This window comes from Chinchilla lanigera, unplaced genomic scaffold (genome assembly GCF_000276665.1).
Source record: "Chinchilla lanigera isolate Chin_1 unplaced genomic scaffold, ChiLan1.0 scaffold00034, whole genome shotgun sequence".
Taxonomy (NCBI): Eukaryota; Metazoa; Chordata; class Mammalia; order Rodentia; family Chinchillidae; genus Chinchilla; species Chinchilla lanigera.
The window spans coordinates 12,949,710-12,972,551 of NW_004955435.1; the positions used below are offsets into that span (position 1 = coordinate 12,949,710).

The 22,842-nt window shown below is 45.3% G+C and overlaps 2 protein-coding genes across 3 annotated transcripts in view; both read left to right on the forward strand.

The window, feature by feature from the left end:
- Gpr61 (G protein-coupled receptor 61) overlaps window positions 1-12,046 on the forward strand; it is a 32,047-nt gene extending 20,001 nt beyond the window's left edge. The window contains exons 1-3 of one of the 2 annotated variants that reach the window (XR_001234859.1): window positions 5,974-6,050; window positions 8,884-11,106; window positions 11,759-12,046. Coding sequence is in view for 1 of the 2 variants with exons in the window: in XM_005388870.2 (XP_005388927.1) it covers window positions 9,491-10,846 (1,356 nt within the window). In the remaining variant the exon portion in view is untranslated. Of the gene's footprint in view, window positions 1-1,295; window positions 1,424-5,973; window positions 6,051-8,883; window positions 11,733-11,758 lie in introns of those variants that run through there. The other variant, XM_005388870.2, reaches the window with a different exon arrangement.
- A 3,250-nt stretch (window positions 12,047-15,296) lies between these two features.
- The window catches only part of Gnai3 (guanine nucleotide binding protein (G protein), alpha inhibiting activity polypeptide 3), a 40,609-nt gene continuing 33,063 nt past the window's right edge, over window positions 15,297-22,842 (forward strand). The window contains exon 1 of the mRNA XM_005388880.2: window positions 15,297-15,529. Coding sequence (XP_005388937.1) covers window positions 15,412-15,529 — 118 coding nt within the window. The 5' untranslated portion in view covers window positions 15,297-15,411. The remainder of the gene's footprint in view (window positions 15,530-22,842) is intronic.

Sequence of the window (22,842 nt, forward strand, 5' to 3'; positions counted from 1 at the left end):
TCCACCCTGGAGAGGGAAGAGTCAGGGTGCCCTGGGGTTCAGCAGGATCGAATCTGGCTGGGAATGAGACACTTGGGGGTGACTGCCCCAGAAATGTGGAGCAGGGACGCTCCCACACTCCTGAGAGTGCTCCCTGGCACCCCCAGGAAATCCAGCCCAGCTCCCTATTCTCAGGCCAGAGCTAAGGAGACTGACCTTGAGCTGTCATCCCAGGCTGAGTGATCCAGGGTGCCACGTCCCCGCAGATCAGGCTGGGCAACTTCTTATGACACCACAAACCTACAGGGAGAATTTCTAGGCATTCAAATCGCCACTCTGCCCCTCTTTATTCTCCTCTCTAAAGAATGGAGATCACATAGAGGCACCTGGGTCAGTACACACTGAGGGCCCTGCCTGGAAGCAAAGGTGTCATTTGATCTCTCTGTCTCCTTATCTCTGACCTGTCTTTCCTCTGGTTCCATAGTTCACATGCCCCAGCTCCCTCCGGACCTGTATGCTCTTGTGCTCCCCGCTCTGGGCCCGAACAAGGAAAAGCCCTAGTTCATGACCGACCCACAAGAACACAAGAGCTGGGCACATTTGTGGTCCTGAGTTTCCCTGCCAAAGCCTTTTGTGGTGCTAATTCCCCCACCCGGCTTCTCACCCCAGCTTGCGGGGCCTTTTACGATCCTGCAGGTCTACCTTTCTCCTCTCACTGCTTCCTGACACTCGCATCCTTTTTCAGTTCAACTTGACACCTCACAGTGCCCTGGTATTTCTTAAACTTGCTATTCTTCATGATTTGCCAGCCAGCTCTTTGCACCTGGATTAGTCTCCTCCTCACCCGCTTTTCATTGCTCCCAGTTTAAATCCTGACCCCAGGAGTGATTTTTTGCTTTGTTTTGTTTTGTCGAGGTAAGGTCTTACTATACAGCCCAGGCTAACCTCAAACTTATGATCCTCCTACTTCAGCCTCCCAAGTACTGGACAGGTGTGTGTGTTGCCTCACTCAGCTCCCAGAAGTGACTTCTAATGTCCTATAGCACAGTGGGGTAACTATGGTCAACAACTAATTGAATATTTCAAAATAGCTAATAGAGAAAATTTTGAATGTACCCAACACAAAGAAATGATAAATGTCTGAGGTAATAGATATGCTAATTGCCTCGATCCAATCATTATATGATGTATGCATGTCTTGAAAAGCCACACTGTACCCCATAAATGTTAATAGCTACTATGTGTTAATTTAAAATATTAATAACTTTAAAAGTTTTTTTTTAATCCCCTTTTAAGACCCATGTCACTTCCTTCAGGAAGCCCTCCTGGATTTCCTGAGGGAGTACTGGTCCACTTTTTCTTCAGATCTCCCCATCAGTTTGACTCTCTCAAAGGTTATAATCTGCTTTGTTCCATCCTCAACTGCAAGCACCAAGAGAGCAAGGTTTGTATTCATCTCGTCTTTGTATCCCTTTGTATTTCTCTCCCTTTGCATGGAACAGGAGATCAATGCATATTTCTTGACTTGAAAGAAATGAAGCCTGCCGTTTGGGCTGTCCAGGTGGAAGGAGGTGGAAACGGGTTGTTCTGGGGTTTCAGGGGCCTGTAGAAGCGTGCACAGTGTGTGTGGGTGGAGGGTGGAGTGAGTGTACAGAGAAGCCATGGGCATCTCGGCCTCCTTAGGACTTGACCAGGGAGAGGTGTGCTTTCCTGAAGAGAACACGCGGCTGGAAGGGCCGTGTGGTGGGTTGAGGAAGGGTACCGCACTCTAGGTTGCCCTTGGCCAAGTCTTTGCATCCTTAATGACAGGTTAAAAAAAAAAAGTTAAGAGCCTGGAGGCTTAGCTTCTGGCTGTACCTCCCTCAGGCTCTACCGCTGTACCCGGGTACCCTGGGACAAGCTACTGCTGCCTCTGGGCCTATTTGTGTGTAAGGTAAGCCGTTAGCCACCTGGCTTCCTAGGGCCCTTTCAGCTCTGTTATTCTACTGCCATGGCAGCGTCCTACAGGGTTTGCCTCTGTCTCCCACCGAGACCCAGCAGCAGGAATGACCCCACCCTGGTCCAGGAAGAGAGGACAGAGCCTGAAGCCGTGGGGAAGGAGGCACGTGGCCTGGTTAAGCTGTACTCTGCCTTGGAGAAAGTGGAGTGACTGGCAGGCAGAGGCAACATCCCCAATTCAGAGCAAGTTAGCAGGCATGAGGGAATGGTTTTCAGCAATCCCCCTTCCTCTACTGTGCTTCCTGTCTTTTTCCATGCCCTATCCCTAGTCCAGGTAAGTGCAGACCCAGGTTTGAATCCCAGTAACTCAACTGGGTGGCTCTGAGAAACCAACTTAACCTCTCTGAGCCTCACTTTTCCCATCCGTAAATGGAGTTATTGAAACTAACCCAGGAGACGGGTAAGACTGTGGGAAAACATCCAGCACTATGCCTACTGCTAGATCTCCTTGCCTGAGTCTGGAAAAGGATGATTGGAACTGATTGTCACCAGGCCCTGGGGCAAATGGTGAATGCTGCTTTGTCAGGGCAATGGGTGTGGGGCGGGGCATATGGAGGAACAGCCGATGACGCAGAGATTGGACAGGAATAACAGAGAGATGCTGCTCAGGTTGCTCCTAATGGCCAGTGAGGATGGCCGTTCAGCCTGTAGATCTATTTATTGTATTCTTAGGATCCAAAAGCTGCCTGAAATTTTTCTTTGGGGGTCTAGATTGAGCCAGGGTCGAGGGACAGGAGGTGGGCAGCGTGGCCTGGCCTGCACATGCACTGTGGATGTTCCTTCCTTTCTTTGAGCCTGGTTCATTCGAGGCCCCCAGTTTCTAATCTGGTTGGGAAGGATTTATTTTTGGGTCCCTGTAACCTAGCAATGGGCTCACATGACCAGTGGCAGCTGCAGGCTGAATATACCGTTGGATCTTGGCTCCTGGCGGGGGGTGTGGGCCAGACTGTGGGGGAATAAAGCGAACGGAAAGGCTCTCACCTCTGCTTTCCTCTGCCTCCTTCTGAGCCCCCCAGCCTGGCCCTGGCTGGGAGTGGGGGTAGCGTTCCTGGGGAGCAGGCACGGGTGGTGCTGGTGCAGTGGGGCTCTGAAAAGCTGGGACCTTGGCCACAGGGGTGAGGCTGGGAGTCTGCTCTCTGGGTGGGGAGGGTTGGGTGTCCTTAGGGATGGAGGTGGGTGCAGAGAAGACACAACGCTGGCATCCTGAGGAGAGGCCCAGCTGGGGAGTAGGAGGCTGAATAGGCATTCAGTCTATGTTGTGGGATTTCAGGGACACCCCTTATTGAAGCTGGAATCCTAGCATTTTGCCTCTTCCCTTTGTTTCCTGTTAAATTGTTAATATTCCTGGGAGAGAGAACACATTAAGCTGCTATCACTGTGAATGAATTTATCAATGTCTTTCCTGAGAACAGGTTTTGACGGAGGCAGAGAGAGAGGAGAAGGAGAGCAATGGGTGCCACTAAACAGACAGGGGCTCTAGGGAGGGAGCTATAGGAACCTAGAACATATTCCGTATTTAACAAATAGACGCATGAATGCAAGGTAACCTCAGTCAGCTTCAGAGCCTCATCCTGGCCAGGAAAGGCTGGGCAGGTAGAGCAAGCCCTGTCAAGAGGTGCTTGTGGGCAAGGGCGGGCCACGGCTGTACCAAGGAGTAAGTCTAGAAGGGAAGTATCTGTCCTCAGAGCCAAGGGTCCCACCACGCACTGAGAAGAGCACCACTACTGGGAGGAGACCTAGTCCCCATCCTAGAACAGGGGACCTGGGTGTGGATGGTGGACTACAGATTGCTGATGTGGTTGGGGGGCCATACCCAGAATCTGTACCTTGGCCTGTTCACCTTCTCCATCGTAATAAACTCTAAAAGGAGAGATTGGCAGTGTGGGGTAGGAGATGTGCTGTCAACCCTCCAAACCTTGACTGAGGTAATTTAACGAGATATTCCCTCCCCTGAGTGGGCCTCGAGAACTGTCATCATCATCATCATCACTGTTTGGTCAGTACTATTACCAGTTGCCCCTAGGCTTGCCCCTACCAACCTTGCCCCTGCTTCCCCACCTCTCTCTTTCTGTCTGTCTCTCCCTTGAGCCAAGATGACTTCCAGCATCTGAAAGGATGTTCTAGGATCCACCGCTTGATACCGCCTTCACCAATGGCTCTCTAGGAGAGGCTTCATGACCTTGCCACTGACCACCACATCAGCTATTTGGCCAGCCGTGGTAACTGGCAACTATACTAGTTCTCCTAAGCCTGAGAAGCAGGCTAAGTTGGCATCTCAGCTCTCTATCCCTCTTAGATAAGCTGAAATGTGAAGAATTTTGCCCATTTTATAGATACAAAAACTAACATAGACAGCTAATTCACAGGTCAAGTTCTTACCACCAACCACTGTAGTAGAGCCAAACTAGAATCCAAGTTTTCTGATCCCAGTCTAGCGTTATTTCTATAAACCTGTCCCAAAGAGCCCGTGTCTGCTCTTATTCTCTCCGAATCCCCTGTAAGGGGGCCATGTCAGTCTGGGTTTCTGTGTCATGTCAGGACTGTAGAGAGGGTGGAGTAGATACTTTGACTCAAACAGACCCGGTTTGAATATTGATTCTGGCCATTCTTGATCTGGGGAGAGTCACTTCACCTCTGACCCTGTTTCCTTACCTGTAAACTAGGGTAAGTAATGTCTGCTCAAAGATCGGTGTAAGCATTGACGCTACTACATATTGAAGGCCTGATACTAATAAGAGCTCAAGAAATGGTGACTGGTGATAGCAGAAATCACTGGATCAGCTCTGGGTGGGTCAGTAGCCTCTTTGTTGCTGACCTGGGATTGGAGGCAGCCATTCTGCCCTTCTGAGTTCCCTGTGTATTTCACTGATCTTATAATTCTTTGGCTTGGCTCAAATAAACAGTTTTAGAATTCCCTTTTCTTTTTGGAGACAAGAGTTCTTAGACCAGTCCCGGAGCAGAAGGCTCTTGAGCAGGTATCATGTCTGATTCCCTGTCTAGGCTCATGGCTTTTCCATGGGGAAATTGTGATTTTGAGCCATCTTTCATCTCAGGAATGAGGGTTTCATAGCCTGGAGAATGCCCTGCAGCTCTGCCGTGTTAGGACCCTGTCCTGGTAACAGTCACGTACCCGGGGAACTGACCATTTTCTTCACCTCTAGTAGAAATCCACATCCCTCATCTCATCTTCAAAGCCTCAACTCATAGATGAGTGGTGCTCCATGGATGATGCCCCCTGGCGCTGTCTGCTTGTACAAAGAAAGCCACGCTAGTGGAGCCTTCTTAAGTGCTCAGCCCACCCTGCCTTCAGGGAGCAATGTTGCTGAGGTACAATAGGGTAGCTCAGAGACATGTTAGATCCCCATCTCTATCGTACTCTCAGCGAAATAAACATATAAGGTAAGAAAACAGTCATGTGCCTGGGGGAGGGTGCAGGGATAAGACCTTCAGCTCCCCTTCAAACCTGTTACCCTCCAACCTGTTTTCTACGAAGATATGGCAGCTTCCAAAGGAATTAAACCTGCAGCATTCCCTGGAGCCTCAGACCTTCTTTGGCCTAACCTGGGGGCCCTGTGTCTGAACCAATCTGCTTGCTACAAAAACAACTTAGTCCCGATGTCACACAAAATGCTACAATGACAGGACTGTCAGGAACCTCAGGATCATCTTTCCTACAATCCCTTTGAACAAATAAAAAACCAAAACCTAAAGCTGAGTTTTCTGATTCTAAGTGCTTTTTTTCTTTGAGACTGATCAAAAGGTCTCCTCTGCCTACCATCACCTGGCCACATGAAACTTTTGAGATGTAGTCCAGCAACCTGAGGGAAGTGAGAGGAGTTGGGCTCACACTTGCGCACTTTGCTTGGGGCACTGGTGCCCAGCGGTTTGCTCCAGAAGTGGCTCCAAGGGGCTGTGTGGGAAGCAGGAGGCCATTAGGACCCAGAAGCTCTTCGAGCATCCTGCTCTGCCGGCTGCCTCTCACTGCTCACTGCAGTGGTTCAGGCTTCAGCAGCCTTGGAGAAGCATCAGCTGAGAGGAGCTATCACATGGGAGCCGGGAGCTGCTCAGCAAAGGTAGGAGTTGCCGACTAGGCCAGGAATGAGGGACAGACCGGGGGCCTGGTGGTGAGTGCTGTGGTACTTTACAAAAAGGGTTGCATTCCAAAGAACAGCTCACCCTACCCTATGGTGGACAGTTTTGCCAGAGGACAGACTCCCAGGTATCCCAGAGGCAGTACTGGGGTGTGGGCATCTCTGAAGCCTAGAGATGGGGGTTGGTCATCTCTTGCTGGCAGGAGTAGCCACATCCTGCAACAGATAGCGTTCTCCATCTCTTTGGCTCTGGGTCATGGAGATGGGTCCCCCACATCCTAGGAATGAGTCCTTCAGCATCGAGGCTGGTGGACATCCATGTCCTGGGCATGGGCAACTCTGCTGGGGAGAGGTGCTGAAGCTCCCTAGAAATCTTCCCTGGCTCAGGAGGGGCACACTCTTGCCAGAAGGAAGGCTAGGCTCTGATCCTTGGGGTGGAAGCTCTGAATCTGAGAAACAGGTGCATCTAAATTCCAGAGACACCTCTATGGCCTTGAGCTGGACACTTATGTGCATTTTGCATTCTGAAACAAGGATATATATATATAACTTGGCCATGCCCCTGCTAGAGGCCAGGCCTTAGTCCCAGAGGTGACAAGCCTTTCCAGGACTAAGAGGTCCTGGAGGTGATGGGGGTGATGTTGGAAGGAAGCAGTGGGAGGATGAGAGCGTTGCTGGAGTTGAAGCATGATGACATGAGCTAGGAGAGGAGTAAGGCTCTCTGGGTTTTCTCTGTGAAACTGTTACACCATGGCCCTCCCCTCTATAACCCAGTCAGTCAGGGAAGGGGGAGTGCCCAGTGGTCTGCTACATTGGTCTGTCTTTAAGCAGTAATTTGGAATCCTGGAATTTGGGGAAATGCCGAGGGGGCTATGAGAAAGAGAAATGTCCAATGCTGTCTTGCCTAGAACTCCATCGTGGCTTCACAACACCCTCCAAATGGAAACCACGTCTACTTCCCTCAGTCTGGGACCCTATCTGGGCCTTGCTGTCTATCCACCCATGGTAGGCCTTTCCTTACTAGGGACTGACAGCCACATCTTCTGGTCCCCATCTGCAGGTAGAAGGAATGAGGAAATTCTGGCATGAAAAGTAAGGGACATGTATGCTTCCTTTGGTATTTCTGTCAGGCCTTTTTCTTGTCTTATGAGAAGCTGATGTCTCCAGTTCTGTGCCCTCTCTTCATCTCTACAGAACCTGAGTTTCTGTGGCCATCTCAGCTGTGAAATGAGCTTTCTACTACCCCTGGAGAGAGGCATGTCTCCAGGATCTCATCCGATGTCAGGGTGGTCTCCAATCCTGGAGTCTTGAGTTATCCTTTCCAGAAGAGAGTTCCCTGGCTGGCACACAGATGACTGATTGAGTATTCTTGGAGTATGTGTTAGGGGGCAGGGATTCAACTAATCAATTTGAGTCTGACTCAGTTCAAAAAATATCATTGAGCACCTTCTGCTTATATGGCATGTTAGAAGTTGTATTAATCAAGATTGATGGTAGCACCAAAACCCTAGTGATTGTAAGATAACTGGAGAAAAGTAGGCCCTGATAGCTGTGTGGTCCTTTTCATTGCAGTCACAGAAATGATAGGTTTTAAAACTGAGCAACCACCAGGCTCTCTGCATCCCAGGAACTCACAGAGTAATGAAATGTTACTTGCAGGAACCTTGGAGGTTAGTCAGTCCAACTCTCCCATTTCACAGATGAGAAAACTGTGGCCCAGAGAACTTTGGTCTACAGAAAGGCCACCAGACTTGGCATGCCTGCAATTTGGTACTAAGTTGCATAACTGGGTACACTATATTGAGAGAATTTGCACTACATATGTAAATGAAATCAACTACATGCAAACTCAATATGGAAAATAACACATGTAAAACGTATGTGATCTACCACCTGATCGGTGAGAGATTTTTATTTCTTCCAGTCTTCTCTGCTTTGCGCTCACTCAGTTCCACAATCACATTGCTCTCCCCACCCCCTCACTACCTACCTCTTCAGGGGCACCTATTCCCACTCCGTGTTCTATGACCGCGGTAACAGTCCAGAACCAAGAGGGCTTTCAGACAGGAACCTCAAAGGGTCAGCACCAATGACCACAGATATGGGGAGTGGGGAACAGGAGGTTAAGAGCCGCTCCTCTTGCACTGGCAAGGGCACAGTGGCCTTCGGAAACTAAAGAGCAGGCGAAGAAGGGCAGCTTCCAAGTGAATTATGGCCTTCCAGCCTTGGGAGCCCATTAGGCTGGACAGACTGGCCTCCTAGTTTCCTTCCAATGGAGACATTTTGCGTTCATTGATCCTTCTCAAAATTTCCAAAGTGGTGGCTCTTTGTCTGGGGAGTGGTGATGTCAGAAGAAACTAAAGCTCAGTTCCCCTTACCAGGTAAAAGCCTCAGAGCAGTGAGAGACATTTTTAGTTACAGGTCAAGTTCAACAATGGCTCACTGGAAGCCTCCTATATTCCAGCTAAGGTGGAGGGCATTCTCCTACACAGCATGGCACGGTGGGCAACAGAACGGCCTTGGGGTCAGACTGGGTGGGTACCTGGGCCTTGCCACTTATTAAGTATGTAACCTTGGCTAAATTCCTTAACTTCTCTAGGCCTCAGGTTTATCCCTGGCAGAATGGAATAAGAATAATATCTAGTTCATAGGGTTGTGTGAGGATTAAAATGGGTTTGTTTTTGTTGAGAACAGGGCCCAGCATGTGGAAAGCACCATGTAAACATTACTGCTTGTGGTTAGGATTGCTATTAACAAATCGCACTGCTCCCTGCAAACGTAGTTATGAAGCAGATACTATTCCCTTATTTTACAGATGCCTTTTTGAGAAACTGGAATCTGGAAGAGTGGCCGAGTTAGTAATGCCCAGAGCTGAGACCAGAAGCCAAGTTTGTATTCCTTCTACTTCCCATCCAAGGAATACCAGAAATTGGAAAAGTCACATAAGCAACCTTAAAGCTGGGGCACCATCCCAGAGCTCAGCAAGACCCTGGGAAAGGGACACATAGGATTTACAATCCCTGAATAACAGCCCTTGAAAAGGGAGGAGATGGAGAACGGAGGAATGCAAGTGCAGAAGGAGGAGCCAGAAGCCACTCACAAGGTGGAGTGCAGCTGAGCAGGCAGAGCTCCATTCCTGTCATGTCTCCTGCTTCTTCCCAGTCACCAAGGCCGAGCCTGGAGCTACCTCCTGCCAGAAAGACCATAAGAGCTCCTGAGCCCATGGCTGCCTAGCCTGGGACTCTGTCCACAGAGGAGCCCAGTCTTGAAGGCTGGTGGTACGAGCCTGTCCAAGAGACTGCAACAGAAGCTCCCCCACGAAATTGAGAAGCCTGGGCCTGGGCTCGCCATCCCAGGGTTGTGGACTAGGATGGGGGATGGGCCTGTGACAGGAGGTGCCCTGGGTGTCCTCTTTCGGCCCCATGGAGTCCTCACCCATCCCCCAGTCATCAGGGAACTCTTCCACTTTGGGAAGGGTTCCTCAAACTCCAGGTCCCTCCACTGCCAGTGGGGTCCCGGAGGTGGGCCTGCGGGACATAGCTTCAGAATCTGTGGCCCTCTTCTTTATGCTCCTGCTGGACTTGACTGCCGTGGCTGGCAATTCTGCTGTGATGGCTGTTATCGCCAAGACGCCTGCCCTCCGAAAATTTGTCTTTGTCTTCCACCTCTGCCTGGTGGACCTGCTGGCTGCCCTGACCCTCATGCCTCTGGCCATGCTCTCCAGCTCTGCCCTCTTTGACCATGCCCTCTTTGGAGAGGTGGCCTGCCGCCTCTACTTGTTCCTGAGTGTGTGCTTTGTCAGCCTGGCCATCCTCTCTGTGTCGGCCATCAATGTGGAGCGCTACTATTACGTGGTCCACCCCATGCGCTACGAGGTGCGCATGACGCTGGGGCTGGTAGCCTCTGTGCTGGTGGGTGTGTGGGTGAAGGCCCTGGCCATGGCTTCTGTGCCAGTGTTGGGAAGAGTGTCCTGGGAGGAAGGCGCTCCCAGTGTCCCCCCAGGCTGTTCACTCCAATGGAGCCACAGTGCCTACTGCCAGCTTTTTGTGGTGGTCTTTGCCATCCTTTACTTCTTGCTGCCCTTGCTCCTCATCCTTGTGGTCTACTGCAGCATGTTCCGAGTGGCTCGTGTTGCTGCCATGCAGCATGGGCCGCTGCCCACGTGGATGGAGACGCCCCGGCAGCGCTCTGAGTCTCTCAGCAGCCGATCCACTATGGTCACCAGCTCCGGGGCCCCGCAGACCACGCCACACCGGACGTTTGGGGGAGGGAAGGCAGCAGTGATCCTCTTGGCTGTGGGGGGACAGTTCCTGCTCTGTTGGTTGCCCTACTTCTCTTTCCATCTCTACGTTGCCCTGAGTGCTCAGCCCATTTCAACTGGGCAGGTGGAGAGTGTGGTGACGTGGATTGGCTACTTTTGCTTCACTTCCAACCCCTTCTTCTATGGATGTCTCAACCGGCAGATCCGGGGGGAGCTCAGCAAGCAGTTTGTCTGTTTCTTCAAGGCTGCTCCAGAGGAGGAGCTGAGGCTGCCTAGTAGGGAGGGCTCCATTGAGGAGAACTTCCTGCAGTTCCTTCAGGGGACGGGCTGTGCTGCCGAGAACTGGGTTTCCAGGCCTCCACCCAGCCCTAAGCAGGAGCCACCTGCTGTTGACTTTCGAATCCCAGGCCAGATAGCTGAGGAGACCTCTGAGTTCCTGGAACAGCAGCTCACCAGTGACATCATCATGTCGGACAGATACCTCCGTCCTGGTCCCTCACCCCGACTGGAGTCATGATGGGCTGTTGGACACTTGAAGGGAGATGGGTTTGAGGGCCAGTTATGATCACAAGGAGCACCTTGTGGGACCACTTTTTCCAGCTGACTGGGTCTGGGTCTGGGGTCTCCGCACATAGCTTTTGCTTAGCATTTCCTGGGTCAGGACCAGAGCCAACAGGATGGACATGTGGCAAAAGCTTTAGACTTGGCTGATCTTTGATTACTGGGGGAGGGAACCTGGGTATGATGAGACGGTGCCGAGAGGAAAGGGTCACAAAGGTGAGGTGAAGCTATTAATCGGTGAAATTTCCATGCCTCAGGAAACAGGGAAAGGATAGGAACTGGAGGATTAGGGCAGCAGGCCAGGTTTGGAGTTATTCTGGGGACCACTGAGGACGTTTTGTTTTTCAGTGTAAATTGTTCAGGGCAATAACTGTACCCAAGCACGGTAAGAAAATGACCTGTGTCTTCTTATTTCCTTATTAGGTTTAAAAAGAATGAAATTTCAGCCAGGTGTTTCCCTATGAGTTAGTAGATCTTTTTCTAGTTTTATACCCAAAATGCCCTTAAATGGAGAGGACCAGCAGGTGTACTCTTCCTAGGTTTGGCCAGAAGCAAGGGGAACTAGTAATTAGCGTACATGTACTAGAAGACAGGAAAGGTGACTGAAATTCTCTGTCACACACAATCTTCAGGAAAAGCTTCTCTCTTCTGTCTCTTTTCTGCATGCAGGAAATCAAGTGTGGAGCTTTATCTCAGCAGAGACAAGACAGGATGGCCCTTTCTTCCTGTCTTTTAGGATGAATAACTAGAACAAATGGGGGTTGGATAGCTGAGGGGGAGGGTTAGCATTTGCATTGGTAAGGTGGCTTGATAAAAGGGACCACATAAATCGCCCTGATCGATAATCCTAAAAATCTTTTTTTTCCAGGACTGGCCTCCCTGATCTCTCTCCTCATGGCAGTGACCCATCTCCAGCCCCTTGGACAATCGGGTACAAAAGACCAAGGTTGGGCATGGGAAGGGTGGGGTGTCCATGGTCCATTAAATTCCTCCCTGCTCCCATTCATCGCTCTCAAAATTAGCTTCAGTGACAAAGACTTAAATCTCTCTTATCTGTATCCCTGGGTTGGAGAGAGGGCACAGGAGTGGGGCTCAGTCGTTTACCGATTGAGACTGTTGGAACTGTGTTGTGGCTTTTTTTTTTTTTTAAGACGGGGGTCTCACTATATAGCTCAGGCTGACCTTGAACTCACTATGTAGTTTAGGCTGGCCTCGAACTTGTGGTGATGCTCCTGCCTCATCCTCCAGAGTGCTGGGATTACAGGCATGCTAAGCTGGTAGTAGTATTTTCAATGGAGAGGGAATAATTACAAACTGGACAGGACACCCATGTGGGACCACCTGTTCATCTCACTCTCTTCCATTGAGTTAGGTAACACAAAAGGGCCAAGGCAGGGCCACAGGGTGGTGTGGTCTATATTTAAACAAATTATTGGTTCACTGAGCATCAAAAGGGGAAAATGGGCCAGTGGAAGTGGAATAGTTTCCCCTTTGAACAGCCAATAAATAATTTTTATGATAAAGGTATACTGATATCAACATTGACTCCTTCAGTTCAATTCAGTGCATAATAATTGAACATCCACTATTCCCTAGCACCCACACGGAGGATGTGTGGTTACTGCCTTCAAGGAGTTCATACCCTAATTTGATCAGATACTTAGTATTTTTTATAGAGCATTTAGATCTGATAAAGCACTATATAATGTGCTTAAGAAATATATTGGAAAATATATATCCATGGTTCTAGTTTCTGAGAGTTCATCTCAGTGATAGAGGCCTCCTGAAGATTGTGGCAAGTATGGGGATTGTAAGCGAAACTTATTAAATGAAACTGGGCAAACAGCCTTTTCCCTTTTGAACCGGGAACATTTCCAGGTTTCTGTCTTCCTATCACTAAACTATTCTAGTTTAGTGCCTATTACACTGAAGAAAACCCTTAAAAAGAAAGCATATATAGCAAGTAAAGTCCTTTGCAATTAAAAAACAAAACAAAACTAAACAAAAACTCCCTTTTATGATAAACTCATACCTAGGAATTTCATTAGCGAAGAAACTTCTTTCAAACATCTCTAATCAGCTACTAGACCTAAGGCATTGCCAGCAGATGGCAGTGTGACTCCATTGGAAATAGAAAGGTGTGTGTATGTGGGAGGGAGAAAAAGGGAGGGCATCAAACATTGCTTGGCAGCCATTTTGTTAATTTATTTTGCCTTCTTTTTGGTTGTTTGTTTGACATTGTCTTTCAACTGTTCCTTCACATACATCAAAGAAGAAAGTTTTTTTAAATGCAAGGATATCAGGCTGAGCTTACCTGACACTGTGATCTCACTGGCATTTACCACAGAGTTTGACATATATCGGTTTCTTTGGCATTTATTTTTCCCTGTAAGAATGGATCATGAAGGAAATAAAAGTTTATCTTTTTTATGCTGAGAACTTTCCCAAAAATTTTTGCTATGAGCACTTTCCATAGTTTTCAAGTGATCAGGATGGCTTGATAAAGTTCAGTATATAATCCTTAGCGCTGAAAAACACACTTGAACAAAGTCCAACCTCCTTAATATACTGAAGAATCAACAGGTGGAGGCAACCATCCTGCCAGTTACTTTTTCTTGCATCCTGGTGGTACTGGGGTGGTTTGCCAGCCTTGATGGAAACCATAGACTTTCTGTTGTTAGGTGCCCTACCCATCTTTTACGGGGCATGGTACAAAAAGGAGGGGTGAATTTGTAGTCAAGACTGGTCTACCTACTCACTGTGTGAACTTGGGAAAGCTGCTTAACTTCTCTGAGCCTATTTCCTCATCTGTAAAAATGGGGATCATTATTACCTACCTCACAGGGTTGTTGTGAGGATTAAAAGATGAGACTTGGAAGCACCTAGCCATACCTGGCAAATAGGTACTCAATAAATACTGGTGTTACTTCCCTTTCCTCTTGCGCTTTTTCCCCCCAGAAGTATTGATAATGGAAATGCAGTTCCTTTTCTATTAGTCACTTGGAAGCGAGTGGGACTTTTCAAACTTTAAAGAATTGGCATTTATTGATAAGCTATGGGAGACAGGCTGCTTAAGGTGGAACTAATTGCGAATTAAATGCTTCTAATTAATGAATCAGCCGGGCATGGTGGCACATGCCTGTAATCCCAGCACTCGGGAGGCTGAGGCAGGAGGATCACCATGAGCTCGAGGCTAGCCTGGGCTACATAAAGAAGTTCAAGGTCAGCATGAACTACAGTGAGACTCTGTCTCAAAAAAAAAAAAAAAAAAAAAATTATCACTATATAGGTCTTTCTATTGAGGCCTTAGATCCTGAGTCTAGATTCTGTTAGGGAAATAAAGTCTTTTTTCACAGTACGGAAAGGATTTAGAGGCAGCAAAAACATCCTTTTCCCTCCAATGTATAGTAATTGTGGAGCTATTTGACAGAAAAGGTAATTTAGGGCCACTTTCACAGTAGTTCAGGGTTATCAGTTAAAGAAGATACAAGTATGGGCCTTTCACAGGGCATTTATTAATTTTCAGGTGATACTAGAGTGAGAGACAATTTTTATTACAACTTGTGTGGTTAGCACGATAGGACATTTTCATAGGAGATTCAAAGGACGCACTGTTTCATTTCTGAGGGTAGGGTGTAAACTTACTTTCTTGGTAAAGGTCCTAAGCTTCTAATGTAGAACAGTTAAGTTTATACTAGAGAGATGGGCACCACGGGCATTTTATAGGTGAACTACACACCTACCTTTCAGGTCAGAGATCTAGTGATTTCAAAGTGGCCCTTTGCCAACAAAGATGCAGGTCAAATCCTGAGTCCACAGAAATGCACGAAAAGAGGAGAGGAGAGTAGTAGCACGAAAGTGGAGAGGGGGAGGCAGTGGGTCAGAGGAGAGGGCTGGTTTTAGGCATGATCAGTGTTACAGATCTCAGATTAAGAAGTGGATGGAGCCCAAGCTGGTGAGTTTGTTCCCATCCCGTAGATCAGTGAGACAATTTAAGAAGTTGGGGAGACGCCCTGGGTCTCCACAATCTGAGATCCAAGAGGTTTTCTGGCCAGTGAAAATGCCCTAGTAGAAATTATCGTGAGGATCGTGGGCTCTTATTTGGGAACCCCATGTCCTATCCCACCATCCGCTGTACGACCTCAGGAGCGCACTATGAACTGGTGGCCCTGGCTTTTGTACATTTATCCAAATCAAGTAGCCGAACAGGTAAAGGGATACTACGGGTGGCTGGTGCACAAAGAACCCAACAGAACCTTGCAATCCCGCGGAGCCGGCGCCCCTCCTGCCGACTTCCGCTTTCGGTCTCGTCTCCTCTCCCAGAGCAAGAAAGGTTTAGGTGGTAACGGCCGCCAGGCGTCGCCGGAAGTGCGTAAGCGCCGGACGTCCGGTTCCTCTGGGCGCTCGGGTTGCTGACGGAGAGGGCCGCCGCCCCGCAGTAGACACTGTCTCAGCCGGCGAAGCCGCATTTCCCGCGGTGTGTGAGTGAGCTCCGGGCCGGTTCCCTCTCCCGCCGCCGTCATGGGCTGCACGCTGAGCGCCGAAGACAAGGCGGCGGTGGAGCGGAGTAAGATGATCGACCGCAACTTGCGGGAGGACGGAGAGAAAGCGGCCAAAGAAGTGAAGCTGCTCTTACTCGGTGAGGGGGTGGGGCTGGAGTGGTCGGGGAGCCGGGCACGTTCAAAGCGTGGGCAGGGTCTGGCCGGGGCAGCCGAGAAGACCCCAAAGGGATCGGGAGGGCGTGCCGGCTACAGGGTGGGGTGTTGGGGCTGGTGGCTGAGGCCGCGGAGGGCGTGATGAGGGGGTGGGGTTTTGAGGTGGTAGGAATTAGGCTGGCGAGTGTGTAACTCGGGGCGGGGATGGCGTTTAGCAAACAGAATTTTGAGTATGGAAGGAAGACGTGTTGCTGTACTAGGGAAGGTTTTCATCGGGTTGGAGCTTGTTGGGTAAAAGGAGGACGCCAGAGTGTTTGTTGTGTTTGTGTAATGGTTTGTGAGTTTGAGCGTAATTGGCAGGGTAAAGCCGGAAGGCTTCAGTGATTAAATAGAAGCTGGGGCGGAAGGGTCACATAAAGACCCTGTCATTTGTTAGAGAGTGAACATCGTGAACTCTTAGTGAGATGGAGGCATTATCCAGGTACATGAAAGTAGGTGGTTGAGCTAAATGACAGATTCTTAGGTATAAAGGAAAGACCTCGGGGGCAGAGACTGTATATACTTTTTCACCTTTTCTGTTTTTATTCTTGTAATATTTTATAATTCCTATGTTTTTGGAAGGAAGGGGGGTTCGTGTGTGCTGAGGAAATTCAAATGGCTTGTTTGAAGTATGTGATTGAAGAGCTCGTGGACAGAAATTGGTAGGGATCATTTGCAGTGAGAATAGAGTTATTTTAGGATAAATTATGGAATTGGATATACTTACTGTAAGACGGAAGGAACTGTTTACTAATTGTAAACTTGTAGAGAGCTGTTTTATCCTTTTTGATCACTTCAAAATATCATACTGGCTTCAGGACTACTGCCTTTACCTGATAATCTGTTTAAGTGGTTTTTATGTACAGTCAGATGCATTTTACTTATCATGATTTAGTTTACAGTTTTTGAGAAGCTTACTAAATCGTATACTCGGGCATTAGTTTACCAATAAAATCGTGCCACATTTCTTCATTATTTGTATTTTCAAGAGATCTATTAGAGAAGTATAAGTAGGAGTCATGGTTTCTGTAAGCAATAGAATTTCAGTTTTTAAAACAATTGATTTTTGAGAAAAAACCGTTTTGACGGAAATGCCAGATTTTCATTGTGTAAAGAGCTCCAGAGGACCAAATACATTATGTCACTGTAACCCAAGACTTAATTTTGTACTCCAGAATGTGCTAGAGTTTCTTCGTGTTAACATAGATTCTACAAGTTCTAGTGACAGGTTTTTTTTATATAGAGTGTGGTGTATTGGAGCTTGAACTTCTACTTTCAATACCTGAACTCCCAGAAGGCATGAATTCAAATTGTGGTTCTAGACAACCACTGTCTGTATTACATATGCCTTCTATGGATGAACACCGTCCCCGGCACATAGTAGGTGCTCCTTAAGTGTTTACTGTTAACCAGCATGAGTCAGTTAATGTTTTATGCTAGTCCTTGGGCCCTTTGAGAAGTTTGATATAAAATACAACACTTGATGCCTGTAATTTTAGCACTCCAAGAGACTGACACAGGAGAGTTACAAGTTCATTTAGTGATTTAGGGCAGTGATGGGGAACCTTTTAAAGCTTTTAATGATAACAAACAGACCCCTGGGGCACATGTACCCTAGGTTATCATAGGTTTACCACCACTGATTTAGGGAGACTGTCTTCCAAAAATGGGGGCAGGGGAGGGGATGTGGCTCACTGGGAAGGCCTCATTACCTAAAACAAAACCAACTGAAAAAACAAACAAAAAACCAAAGTATTTGCTGGTGTCGTGGCATATGCCTGCAATTCTAGCTGTTCAGAGGATCTAAAATACAAATCCAGACTAGTAATTTAGCAAGACCCTCTCTTCAATATCAAAAGGGCTAGAGTGTAGCTCAGTGGTAGAGTACTTACTTACCATGCACAAAGTCCTGGGTTCAATCCTCAGTACCACAAAGCCAAAATGAAACAAAATCCCACAACACTTAAGGCATTAGCATTTTCTGTATTTATCAGTTGGTTATGAAATTAAAAGTATGAGGTTAAAACATCTTTGAGATTAAAGATGTGTTACCATATTTGTGAGTGATTTGTTTTACACTGGCCACCGGAGATACCCTTAGTACATTAGCCTATTGTAATTCAGTTGTATACTGTGAGGCTTTCTTCCAAATGTTAGGATTTGTTAGACAGAACTTGGGCATGCAGAACTTGTCCAGATGTCTAGAAAAATCTTTACGCAGAACTTTTAAACAGTGCATTTAATTAAAAACAATTAAGCACATGGTAACTTACAGAACTTGAAAATCAGTTAAATAAAAATCACAGTACTGAAACATTTGTTTTTGATTTTTACAAACTTAGTTGTTTTTTAAGAAAACTTTTTAAATGCAGTATTCTTGAGCAAGTTTAAATCAGTTAATTTAGATAGGTTGCAAAAATAGCTGCTCTTTCTTGAGCCATAGTATAATGCATGTGTGAAATTAAAATTACCTGTTATGCTATAAGTAAAACACATCTAAGATAGTATAGATAATAATTTAATTTTCCTGTAGAAAATCTCCTATGATGTGCATGCAAGTCATTTGTACTACTTAGTTTAAGCAGAGATCTCTCTAGTTACTCTTATCTCTCTTGACACGTATTGTTTTCCTTACAGGGATGTAGTTTCACACAGTGATTAATATTATGGGCTCTGAGATGGGTTTGGTGGGGCATGCCTGTGATCTGAGCACTTGGGAGGCTGAAGCAGGAGGATTGCCATGAGTTTGAGGCCAGCCTGGGCTATACAGTGAATGTGAGGCCAACTGAACTCATAGCGAGATCCTGTCTCAAAACAAAGCAAGAAACAAACAAAAAATAGCATGGGCTCTGAAGTCTGTCTGCTTCAAATCCTAATTCTCATTTACTAGCCATAACCTTGGGAAAATTACTCACTTAATTTCACTCTGCCTTAATTTCTTTATTGTTAAAGTGGAGAAAATAGAGATACTTCCTAGAGTTGCTGTGAGATTTAAATATGATAATATTGTAAAACAGCACAGCGGAGCACCTGGTACTACCTTGATGAATACTAGCTTTTACTGTTACTAAGTCAAGGTGAATGTTACAGATTACAGATACTATTGCAATTCCAATTAAGACACTAGTATAAGCTAAATTAAAGAAATCTCCAGTGTTGTAATTCTTCCTTTATTACTTTAGGTTTGAATTTCCCTTATAAGTTATTGAGAAGATCTTGATATGCTAAATCACAATTTTCTATCAAGTAAAATTAAATTATGGAAAGGTCCCTAACCAATGTATAGTAAATAAGATTGCATTCAGGTATGTTGTTTGCAGATTTTTTACAGTGTTCAAATTTTGAATCATTTTCATAACTTTAGAGTTTTACAATAATTGAAATAATATTTGAACACTTTTGGTGTGATTCCTTCTGTACACTTATGGTTTGGTAATTCAAAAAGAAATCTGGAGGGCTATATCAGTTAAATATTGAATATCATTTGTGATACTTTGTATTTTTATTTTTCATGTAATAGCTTTATAGTATGAAGAAAAATATTTTACCAAGTCCCCTCCAGCTTACTCCAATAAGCCTTATAAATATTATCGTTTTCATTGTGTGCTAAGGTGTGACAAAAGTTGAGAAGCACAAAGGTACTGCTCTTGTCTTCACACAAAACGGAATTAAATTCCTACTTCCATTTGTTAGCTGTGAAACCCCAGAATAAGTAACTTAACCATATGAGTCATTGTGTTTGCATATGTAAAAGTAGGATTGATGATGCCTATTTTGTAATATGATTTCTGTTTCATAATATTAAATGAGATAATATGTGTAAAATACCTAACATTAGTGCCTAGCAAATACTCAGTAAATAGCAACTTCTACTTATTATAATGTTTGTGAGGCTTACTTTAACTACTTTTTTCAGGGGCGTTTCAGGCAGATATTTGTTTTTGTTTTGGTTTTTGGTTTTCTCCGGTACCGGGAACCGAACTCACGACCTTGCGCTTGCGAGGCAGGCGCTTTTGCCGCTGAGCTAAATCCCCAGCCCCTCAGGCAGATATTTGACTTTTTCCAATAAATATATTCTTTTCAAAGGTCTTTACAGAATTTTATAAATATTCTTTTGCGATGAGAGGAGTAAAGTCTTATGGCAAAAATTAAGTTGCAGTCAGAGAATTGGAATACTGTTCTTAATTCTGTATTATACAATTAATTATTCATATTTAAGCTTGCATATAACTGGCTGAATATGCTTATAAAATAAGACTGTCTTTTGATAAATATGCTGTTGTATACTCATAGGATGATATTCATTATGATCATGTTAGATGTTTATTTGGGGTAAGGGTCAAGAAGTTAAATTTTTATGAGAAAAAAATAAATTTTTTATGAGGATTTGTCTTGTATCTGGGGCAAAACTGGCATAAAAAATAGAACTAGACATTGCAAAGAAAAAATTCTTTTTTATAAACACTTGTTATTCTTGTGTCTTTTTTGTTTTTTTCAGACAGGGTCTTGCTGTGTAGTTCAGGCTGGCCTCACACTCGAAGCAATCCTCCTGCCTCAGCTTCCCAAGTGCTGGGATAGCAGGCATGCACCACCATTCCTGGCTACTTTGTGTCTTTTATATAAGTGCCTTTATCACTTTTGCATTCTGAAAATACGGTCTTTTTAGGACCATGTATCAAAATATGATCTTTACTAACCATGCTATTCCTGAAAATAGTGATAATCGTAGAATAGGGTACTTAATACTTACTAGATTTGCCAGGGCATATAATTTTATAATCAGAGCTGCACCTGTTTCTTTAAAATTTTTTTAGTTTGTTGGACTTACTTGCATAATTACAAAAAAAGTCTTAGGTTTTGGACTGTGATAAAAGTGAGAAAAGTCTGCGATAAAAATGGTTCCTGGTCCAGAGACCTTTCAGGGGTTAGTGAAAGCTGAAGCACTGAACCCTTTACTGTGTTCCCCTCATGAGGTGTTAAGCTGCTTCTTGGGCTGTTTTCTTGGGAAAAGGGAGTTGGTGAGTCTCTTGAGTTACTTCTTTTTTATCCCAGTTTTTTCTCTCTTTTTTTTCCTTCCCTAATTTTTTCCATAGTATGCTTTTTTCTTTAACCTGCATCAATTAGGAAATCAGATGATCGTGGATTTTCTAAAACTGTTAACAAGGTTTGTGGTTATATGTTTTTTTCTGTATTTTTCCCTTGGAAAAAAGTGAACCGTTTTTCCCCATTAAGCCCTTCAACAATACTTTTTCCCCCCTCTATTGGGAGTTGAACCTGGTGAATTGAGCTCCAACTGCCTTCTAAATTTTTTTATTTTTGAGTCAGTGTCCCACTAAGTCACTAAATTGATTGGTGCCCAGGCTGGGCTCAGACTTGTGTTCCTTTTGCATTAGCCTCCCAAAGTAGGCATTCACCCATGCCTGGCTTTAATTCCCTCATTTATGAACAGGTAAAAGCACTATAAAGAGATGCAGGAAAGGTACCAATATCCTGACAAAAATGGAATGTTTAATATGTAAAAGAAAAAACCTAGACATTGTAAAGGGTCTAGATGGGGAGTTTCATTTTTACTCTTCTAGAGAACAGTTTTAATCTGGATTTTTTTTCCCCAGTACTGGAGATTGAACCCAGAAGCTTGGTCATGCTAGGCAAGCTCTCTGGAAGTCTTTATTTTTTGAGACAGACTCTTGCTAAGTTGCCTAGGCTGACCTTGAACTTGTGATCCTTTTGCTTTGGCTTCCTCAAATACCTGGGATTACAGGTGCGTGCCACCATGCTTGGCTATACTTGGAATTTTTGAGAAATGTTTTCAGTGCTTGAGATGTCCCAGGTTGTTCCTCTTCCCTCAGTGTATTAATGTAGTTTTTGCTGCCAGTTCTCTAATTTCTTTTGGGACCAGGAATCAAACTCAGGACCTTGCACTTGCCAAGCAAGTCACTGTGCCACTGAGCTATATCCCTGACTCTAATTTAAAAATATACAATACACACTTGTTTTCCCTCTTCACCTCTCTTCCCCAAATCTACCTGTTGTGAGTTTTTCTGACATCAGCATTAACATCATCTAGGTTGAAAACTACACTCATTTTTAACTCCTTTTCTGCTCTCATGTCTTATAACTAGTTGCTCAGTCCTATGACTCATTCGTTACCACATTCTTGATTATTTTAGAGACCAGCAAAATTTAAAACAATTTTTGATAGTCCCAGAATACAATATTTTATAGTTTATAGCAGGTAAATTTTTAAAAAGTCTCACACTGTGGTCCATTATGATTACTACTTGGTTGCTTTTCTCATGAAACTTTTCTGGTGTTGTGAACTGGGTATTATCTGTTCCTATCTTTTTGAAAACGCATGGTACTTTTTGTACCACTTGTAGTCTACTGTATAGTATGTTTATAAGTATATAGTATAGCTCCCTCCTAACTCCTGTGGTTCTTTAGGGAAGGAGGACTAGGTATTTCTCATCTTTATATCTGGTACAGGTTCTAATATAATGTTAAGTGGCTATAAGGAACAGAACCATTCATACAAGTACAAGTAAAGGAGAAGTTCATTGACAGGACATGGTACTGGAGGTGGTTTCATAGGTATTAGACATCCACAGATAGATAAGAAATGAAATACAACAGGTTGTATGCTCATGGATTGTGATACATACCCTCCCCTCTCATTTCTCCTGGAGTAGAATAGCTACTTGCTCTGCTTGCTAGTTAAGCCATCTCTTCATATCTGCTTTCTCTGCTCACTTATGATACTCTTCCTCTCCCCCTGCACCAGTTTTCAACTTTGGGGGTACTCTGATACTTTTGTGGCTCACATACTGCCAGACCTGGTGGTTAAGTGCTTTATGTCATGTGGGTTCCTCATTCCAGATATCAGAAAGAGTATCAGATTGGCCCAGCCTTGTCATGTACCCATCCCAGTCCAGTCATCTGTGCTTGGGAATATGGGAGGTTTCATGAAATATGATTTTTGTAAGGTTGACCTTTTCAAGGGCTGAGGTGGGTGAAATTCTCCGTTAAAATCACATGGCTAGAAAATTAATGATTAATAAATAGATGACAATGTGTACTACCTAGTAAATACTCATTATATATGGATTAAACATGAATGAGATGGAAATATGGAGGAACTAAACATACGACTGCTTTTATTTCTCATTAATTCGTGAGAACGTGTGCTCATTCTCAATATTGTCATTTTGTATAGTTGGGAGATATAATTAAATTGATCCTTGAAGGACATGTGTAGGAT